Source organism: Coregonus lavaretus, assembly GCF_964263955.1.
Source record: "Coregonus lavaretus genome assembly, chromosome: 24".
Lineage (NCBI taxonomy): Eukaryota > Metazoa > Chordata > Actinopteri > Salmoniformes > Salmonidae > Coregonus > Coregonus lavaretus.
In genome coordinates, this window is record NC_140011.1 from 14,542,631 (window position 1) to 14,551,478 (window position 8,848).

An 8,848-nucleotide genomic window follows, 5' to 3' on the forward strand; every position below is an offset into this window, starting at 1 on the left:
TCGGCGCATGATTTGATCTGATATGATTGTAACCCTAAACCTGAACCTAACCCCTAAGCCAAAAATATACTTTTTCCTAAATGTCCCCACTTGTCCGAATTTTCCTTGTTTTACTATCTTTGTGAGGACTTCTGGTCCCCACAAGGATAGTAAAACCAAAAACACACAGTTTTAAAATCAAGTAAAAAATCGGAGGAATATTCGGCAACTTGAGAGTGGCTTATAAATGAGCAAGACTAGGCTATTACTTTACTGAACACACATTGACCTATTCAGAAATGTTATGAATGCATCCTTCCTTCCTTCCTTTCTCCCTTCCCACCCCATCCGTTTTTATAATGATCTGACATGACTGAATAGGTGAAATCAGTCCAAACTTTGCTTTAGCTTTCACATATCCAATCATGTAGGATTTGAATCCCACATTTCTCGATTTAATTTCCTCTTGTATTACATTATATCACTAGATCTCGTATCATTGACTCGTTAGACACATCAAATTCTTAGCCTTTCTATCCCAAATTCCTGGAATTAGGCCTACTCCAAAACTCCAAAATGGACTTTTGCCCAAAAGATGCCCTACTTCTCTCCCGCGGCACACAGTGCGCATGCCCAGGATCTCGTGAGCGATATTGTTGTGCTGTGTTGGATAGCAACCGTTTCACAGTATTTCAGTAAACTAGTAACTTATTGTGTCTTTTAAGAATATCAGTTAACATGGCAGATCCAAGAATACGACAGATTAAAATCAAGACTGGCGTTGTTAAGCGGTAAGTGCAGTTTTTAATTCATAACATCTTAAAAGATAGTAGGCTAGCTAGTTAGCTTGCTAACTGACTAACATGCTACACCCACAAGGCCGCGGATACCTACGGCTCGAGACAGAAGTCAGACTGTGCGTCGAGAACAATTCGCCGTTATAGATTTAACTATACACCGGTGCTTTAGGGAGGTGCATGCATTGTCAATTAAAATAAGGCAGTAGCAAGGACATAAGAACCTGTACTTCATAACATATTTTAATAATATACATTTTATGTTGTTGAGTGACTTTCGCATTTTTAAACCATTTATAGTAAGTGCGTGTGTGCTAATGTTAGCAAGTCATCCCTGTTAGTAAGTGTTGCCTAATGGTAAGTGGCTAGCATACAAGCTAGCATGCAACATACTTTGCATTCTCTTCTCGACAATCATTATGGATGCAAATCTGATGTTATGACAACCCCTGATATGTACTGTTGTGCTACTTTTAATTTTTTTTAATGTATCCTATTATTTTCAATGTAAATCTTACTCAGGCCTTGTGAATAAAAAAAACTAAAAATCTACTTTGCATTCTCTTGGCAGGTGCGCAATAAGCAGTCGCTACATGGCCTTACTATGCTACAGTACTAGCATTGTTTTCTCTTGTCATCTCTGCCCAAGGTGCAAGCAATGCACTCGTCAGAGCCATATAGACCATGTTTTGCTAGCTAAGTGTTCATGTGAATGTAGGCTAAAGGCCTATTTATGGTCAGTGACCGTACAATTGTAAACATAAGCCTAAATGCAGGCATTTGATGCACTGCAGCTGATTTTCTGCAAGCTCATTCTCATCTGAGCCAGGTTCTTTTTGTTGACAAGGCAATCAGTTTTAGCTTAGAGTTGCACAGTTAGGCCCTGGCTGCAAATTACTGATGTTTTCCCTGACGGGGCATTCCCTCCCTACAGTCCAACATCTGACTATAATCTGTTAGTTAAAAAAATTAAATGGAACACACAAAAGTAGTCACGATTAGATCTATTTCACTAATCATACTAATATTTCCAGCCTCCTTTTATTTCTGATGCATCCTAATCTTTTATCGGAAGGACAGAACAAGAATGTGATATTTTAAATCATGTTCTCCTGAAAGCTATTCAGTAGCTTCTATTCCTCAAAAAATTCCATCACAACACTGGACATCATCCATATATAATCTAGCTAATCCATAAATAGAATAGTAGGCCTAAGCATGGAGAGGATTTTTTGCTCACCCTCTCTTATCACCGCCTGGTTCACTCCCTCCGTGGCCCTTTGTGTAAATGTGCTATCGATTGTGTTTTGATTAGGGTCACAATACTAACGGGCTCCCTGATGAGTGTGGGTAATGGCGGTGGCGGCTGAGAATTCTCCCTCAGAAGGTGATGTTACAGAGAGGGTGTCTGATGCAGTGGAAAAACTGTAGGCCCGCCGGTGTATTGAGAGGTGGTGCTTTATCAAGTTGGTTGAAACACATCTCCATTCTAGAATGGCTTCATTTACATTCTAAAACGTCTCTATTCTCATTCCTTCCTATGCGGCCCCATTCAGAATAGGTTGACTTCATCATCGGCTGTCCTAGGAATGGAAGATTTTACTGAGGCATATTAAGTAAGGAGAGGTCCATTACCCATTCAGCACCTGTGGCCTGTAGCATGACCTTGGTATTGGAACCTGCAGCCTCTGTTCAAAGTCAGATGGAACAGACTGCCTTTGCGCTCTTTGTCTGTTTCTCGTGTAATTCTGTACCCTACTATATCCTGTCTCTCTTTCCCTCTTTCTCTCATGTCCCCCTCACTCTCTCTCTTTCATTCTCACTATCTCTTTCTCCCCCTCTCTCATTCCTCATATGTTATTAAAAGCCTAGCAGCTCCCTGTCGGCTCTCTCCCAGTAAGGCCTGTTCCATTGGCTTTGTGGCTTTGTACATTCCAGTCAGTGCCTCCTCTCTGCCCTAGCGAGGCGGATGCCCTTAATAAAATGACAACAGTAATTTGGCTTTGTCATTCGGGCCTTGGCATAGGGCTAGGCCGGTGCTCAAAAATGCAGTGCTGCCGGAGGAGGAGGCGGCCGAATGTGTGTCGGATCTCTAATTCCCTTTTTTTCCTTATTTTCCAGAGAGATGCCTTTTCCATTAAGTCCAGGGTGGCAGGTCTATTTAAAACCAGCCACGACCCCACCCCTCATTCACACACACACACACACACAGCCAGCGTTTCCAAGACCCAGCCAGAGAGAAATAAGAAATGAACATCGGGACTGGATGAGAGAAAGAGGAGGACGGACGGGGTGGGGGTGGACATTTAGTTATTAGACTCTCCTTCAGTTTTATTCAAATTATGTCAATCCCTTTTTCCTCTCCTTCCTCTCTTCCCCTCTCTCTTGTTGCTGCCTTCTTTCCCTCTAAATAACCTCAGAGGAACCGAGGAGAGGTGGAGGGCTCCTCTGCTGTTCGTTGTTGCATATGCTGCCCGTTTAAACAGCGTCTTGATGGAAACGTATTAAAATGAGCGGTAATTGACATAAAATATGACAGAGTGCTGTTGGCTTCCTCGGCTAAGCAAGGCGCCACTGCAACACTGAGGAGAGGGTGTTTCTGGGTAATGTGCCTGATTAATGAAGGATCACTCACACACACGAACCAACGCACACAGCTGATTTTATGAAAAATGAATTCCGCGTCGTCATCCCGACAAGCAAAGCTGCAGCCGGAAAAAGACTATTAGTCAGGAATCATTATCAATAGTGATATTTTCAAACTCCATTATGCCAATCAGGGTCTGAATTTATTTAATAGATTTAGTTCCATTTGGCCCGTAATTGATAAATAATCAAAATGTATCAATGTACTCAAGCCCATTTTCACTAACAATCAAGGAAAAGTGGTCCATTTACCACATGACTTGGTCCAAATTAGGGACTAAATTGATGATCAATTAATCCTAGAAAGGGCCAGTAGAGTGTGTGTCCTGCTAGAAGTGGCAGTTAAATGGAGACAGAGTCAGATAAGCGTGGTGATCAGGCAGAGGAGGAAGGCAAGGCGCTGTACTGTAGTAGATCCACAGATAACCAACACGCAGACATCACCGTTATATTATACCCACACTGTACACATCTGGAAACAATGGGACATATTGGTTAGGCCTATTTTATTGTTTGTTTACCATTACTTTACCTGGTGGTAAGTTGAATGACAACTCATCCTCATTTCTCTTTGACATTTTGGGGCCTGAGATTGTACAGCTTTGGGTTTTCATGTGTTTTTTTCTGTGTTGTTTTTAACTAATATACATTGACGTTTTAGTCATTTAGCAGACGCTCTTATCCAGAGCGACTTACAGTTAGTGAGTGCATACATTTTTCATACTGGCCCCCCGTGGGAAATGAACCCACAACCCTGGCGTTGCAAACTCCATGCTCTACCAACTGAGCTACACGGGACTAATCTATGAATCTATGAACAAAAATATAAACTCAACATGTAAAGTGTTGGTCCCATGTTTCATGGGCTGAAATAAAAGATCCCTTAAATGTTCCATATGCACAAATAGCTTATTTCTCTCAAATGTTGTACACATTTGTTTACATCCCTGTTAGTGAGCATTTCTCCTTTGACAAGATAATCCATACACCTGACAGGTGTGGCATATCAAGAAGCTGATTAAACAGCATGATCATTACACATGTGCACCTTGTGCTGGGGACAATAATAGGCCACTCTAAAAGTTTTGTCACACAACACAATGCCACAGATGTCTCAAGTTTTGAGGGAGCGTGCAATTCACATGCTGACTGCAGGAATGTCCACCGGAGCTGTTGCCAGAGAATTGAATGTTAACTTCTCTACCATAAGCTGCCTCCAACGTCGTTTTAGAGAATTTGGCAGTACATCCAACCGGCCTCACAACCACAGACCACGTGTAACCACGCCAGCCCAGGACCTCCACATCCCGCTTCTTCACGTGTGGGATCGTCTGAGACCAGCCATCCAGACAGCTGATGAAACTGAGGAGTATTTCTGTCTGTAATAAAGCCCTTTTGTGGGGGAAAAACTCATTCTGATTGGCTGGGCCTGGCTCCCCAGTGGGTGGGCCTATGCCCACCCTGTCCAGCCGTGAAATCAATAGATTAGGGCCTAATGAATTTATTTCAATTCACTGATTTCCTTATATGAACTGTAACTCTGTAAAATTGTTGCATGTTGCGTTTATATTTTTGTTCAGTATAGAAGGCCTCAATGTTGATTTGTTTTTGTATGTTGTTTGTAACTAAGCTGTGCTCTTGTCTGTTATTGTCTCTCCAGGCTGGTGAAGGAGAAGGTTATGTACGTCAAGGAGACCAAGCTGCAGGAGGAGAAGATTGAACGACTGAAAGCAGAGGCCTGTGACGAAGAGGCCGACTCAGATGCCAAGTATGTCATCAAGAAACAGGTGGGTGAAAGCTCAGCAGAATAAATAGCCTACATTAAGTAAAAACATACTTTACATACATAGGCCTACATATACTAACACTTTACATTAAGTTGCGTTTAAAGTTGTGTAATAATGATGTTATAACTATAGTAACAACGTTGTATTAAGTTTATTATGATTTAGCAATTGCTTTGTGTAGCACATTCATGGTTTAGAACTGGTTTTGTTATTACAAAAGATTTTAATACAATGTTGCTACCCACTTGGTTACTACACAGGAAAGAGTCGGCCTGATGAAGTAATGCATAAAGATAATCTTGTCCTCTAATGAGGTGTGTGCTTTTAGGAACGTTTTATTGGAATTATAAATTATCTGTTATTTTTCTTCGTGAACATTTTATTTGTCACCTTCATGGCTAAATGTATAGCTTTCTAATGTGCTTTAACAAGCTTATTGTAAAAGATAATTATAGTACAGTACAGAACAGATGATACCAGTAGCCCTACATTCACTGTAATGAGGTCAGCGTAGTATCATTATGAAGAATTAGGCTTGGGGTGGGGGGGGGGGGGGGGGGTCCGTTAGTGATTTAGTCATTTTCAGATTTAATGACGTTATGTAACTTTGGAGGAGTTTGATAATTACTGACACATGCTGTTAATTTACAGCCGCTAGGAGATCGCTGGCCCATATCCTCCTCTGCTCCCTCCCTCTCTTTCTCTCTCCCTCCTTTATTTTCCCTGCTTAGTGTAGAATGAGTGAGGAATGAGAGGCTATTGGAAGATAAAGACCCAGTGTGACTTCTGTCCCAGGTGCCCTACTTCATAACCTTTGTTTTCATCTCAGATATTCTAGGGATTCCACCTTGTGGAAAGGATCATCTGCAATGATTTCATGCCCAATAGACAACTGGTTCTACTCTTGTAGTATGCACATTAGATAGCTAGTGTATGTCTGAAATCAAAGCAGATCAAATGCCGCTTTTTCAACAATCTGTGTTTTCCCCGCAGAATTACAAGTTCTCTGGTTCGACCAATTGTTAGGTTTGTTCATTTGATGAGGATCGTTTCAGAATGTTGAGGGAGCTTTAGGTCTAGGGGTGCGTCCCAAATGGCATCTATTCCTTATATAGTGCACTACTTTGACCAGAGCCCTGTGGGAATAGGGTGTCATATATAGCCAATAGGGTGCCATTTGGGACGCTTACCAGGTGTAGGTTAGTGGTGGGCATGGGACTGGGAGAGCAGATGGATTATAGTAGGAGATGGTCAGGTTGGAGGGCAGGATGGATGGATGGATTAGAGGTTTTCATTGTAAAGGAATCAATAGGCCTTTAAGTGTAGTCTTTATCCTGCTGCTGATGGGATCATTCCACTGCACTGGTACTGGGAGGCCACCATGACCACTCTACCACCTCACCGTGTGTGTCACTGCCTGTGTGTCTCCACCTCACCACTGGAGTTTCTTAGCAGTGTGTTATGAATGAGGTGTGTCTGACTCCTCTGTGCTCTTTAGGATGCCAGTCAGGGGAATTCCCCATTCGCTTTGCCTGTAGAGAGACTCAGTTCTGCCTGAACCTCTGGCTCGAACTCAGCTTCCCCACAGGCGTAGTAATACCTCTCCATGCCTGATCACCGTAGTGCTACATGCCCTGGGCATAGTAATACCTCTCCATGCCTGATCACCATGCTGCTACTTCTCTGCTTTGGTCTTCTCCACTCACCCAGGTGTGCCGGAGGCAGAGCGAGGCGAGGACCCCTGCTGCTGCCCAACTCCCTGCCCGATCAATAACTCAATAAAAAATGTCACACAGGCAGAGAGCTTGTTGTGGGACGTTAACCTTAGCACAGCATATGTGGGATACTAAACCAAGACATTGCCTATTGCCAGGAACCACATGGTGTTATTGAAGCTGTAACACTTAGTTTTTCAACCTTTAATACATTACATTCTAAAGCAGTGTTTCTAAACCTTTTTGTAGTATGGTTCTTCTGCTTAGAGGACCTCTTGAAGAAAAACTAACACACACAACTGATATGCTTATAAATGGTATAGATGACGATCTCCGTCATCTACACGATGGTGCTGATTAATAACATGTGTTGTGCTCTCTCTGAATTCCAGGTGGAGGTGCTACAGGAGTCCAAGATGATGATTCCAGACTGTCAAAGGCGTCTGACCATAGCACACGCAGACCTGTCCCAGATACTAGTAAGAACAGCTCTGTTTTCTTCCGGGGGTAAAAAAAAAAATCTCATGGAAGCAATCCTAGGGCAACAGTGACCAAGATGGACTCTGTTAGGAAGGAAGACACATCAAGAGGAACCAGACTCTAGAGGTGGAGCCCATCCTCCTTTGTCTTGGTTGCTGCAGGTTTATCCAGATGTTAGAATTTTGGGCTTCCATGTTGGAGTGTGACTTTCAGTGACACTCTCATCATGCAGGTGTGTGTGACTGTCTATATTGTCTATCCTGACAGATATAAGAAGCCAGAGAAAGGAACACACACCCTTCTTCCACACACATGCATGTCTCAGGGTCCTCAGAATTAGCAGAGAGCAGGAGTCAGGCAGACGTGGCCTCACTGAGACACACGTGCAGAAAGAGGTGGACGGGAGAGGAGGAGAGAGGAAATCACAGATGACTCCTCTGTGGGAGGGTATGAGACGTGACAGGGACTTGTCCCTCTCCACCTCACACCAAAACCCCCTCTCACCCACCTCAACCCTTCCTCCCCCCCCCCCCCCCCCCCCCCCCCACACACACACACACACACACACACACACACTCATTACAGATCATTAGCAGTTCTGTCACTGCGGTGGCCACCATAGGAACCCAGCAGCACTCGATTAGCACAGATGTGACCCACTCTCACACACACTCTTCTGCACTGACTAGAAACGTTGCACTGTGGAATCAATGTATGCAGATTGTTAATGTAAATGTAAATTTTATTTAAATGGGCTATGTAAGGGACGTCTTAGGAAAACAGGTTTTGTATGATCATTTGGTGAATAGCCATGTGAATGGACCGTGGACTTTTCTAGGTTAACTATGGGTTGATTGTAGACTGTAAGTTAGATTTGGTGTTATGCTATTTGATGGGTTAGTAATTTAAAGTTGTGTGTATGTGTGATGGGGTTAGTATTGATATCCTGTATGTGCTGTGTTTTTCAGGAAACGGAAGAAGACTTGGCTGAAGCAGAGGAGTACAAAGAGGCCAGGACCGTATTGGATTCAGTGAAGCTTGAAGGATGATGTTCTCACTCTGTAATGCACTACTTAAATGTCCATTCCATTCGTCTGGGCTTGTTTGGAATCATAGACAAACAGAATCATTCAGCACTCTTTTTCTCACTCTTTTTATATTTTATTTCTACATTTGAGAACAACGTGTCGTCTGATCTTGACATCCTTCTCCGGAGTGCACAATCTCACACAAGCATCAAATAAACACTTCTTTCTTTTCCTACCATGGGGGTTTGCTTGGCTGCAAATGAAGCCTAATTGTATTGTTTATCTCATATTAAAGCTATAGGACTTAAGCGTCTTGCATCAAGTGATTTGAAGTGTTCCTCAAAATGTGTTGATTTGAGTACAGATTGTTCTTGATGATAACTGATACAATATTTAGTGAATTTTTATTTGCTCAT

General features: G+C 42.7%; 1 protein-coding gene across 1 annotated transcript; it reads left to right on the forward strand.

The window, feature by feature from the left end:
• Window positions 1-601: 601 nt before the first annotated feature.
• Window positions 602-8,740, forward strand: LOC311100092 (tubulin-specific chaperone A-like). Its single transcript, XM_084140837.1, has 4 exons — window positions 602-770; window positions 5,083-5,209; window positions 7,317-7,403; window positions 8,373-8,740. The coding sequence occupies exons 1-4, from the start codon at window positions 718-720 to the stop codon at window positions 8,451-8,453; spliced, it is 348 nt and encodes a 115-aa protein (XP_083996963.1). The 5' UTR covers window positions 602-717; the 3' UTR covers window positions 8,454-8,740.
• Window positions 8,741-8,848: the final 108 nt, after the last annotated feature.

Coding starts and splice junctions, on each gene's coding strand:
- LOC311100092 (XM_084140837.1), top strand. CDS start 718: ATGGCAGATCCAAGAATACGACAGATTAAAATCAAGACTGGCGTTGTT. Junction 771..5,082: donor AAGACTGGCGTTGTTAAGCG/GTAAGTGCAGTT, acceptor TTGTCTCTCCAG/GCTGGTGAAGGAGAAGGTTA. Junction 5,210..7,316: donor AGTATGTCATCAAGAAACAG/GTGGGTGAAAGC, acceptor TCTGAATTCCAG/GTGGAGGTGCTACAGGAGTC.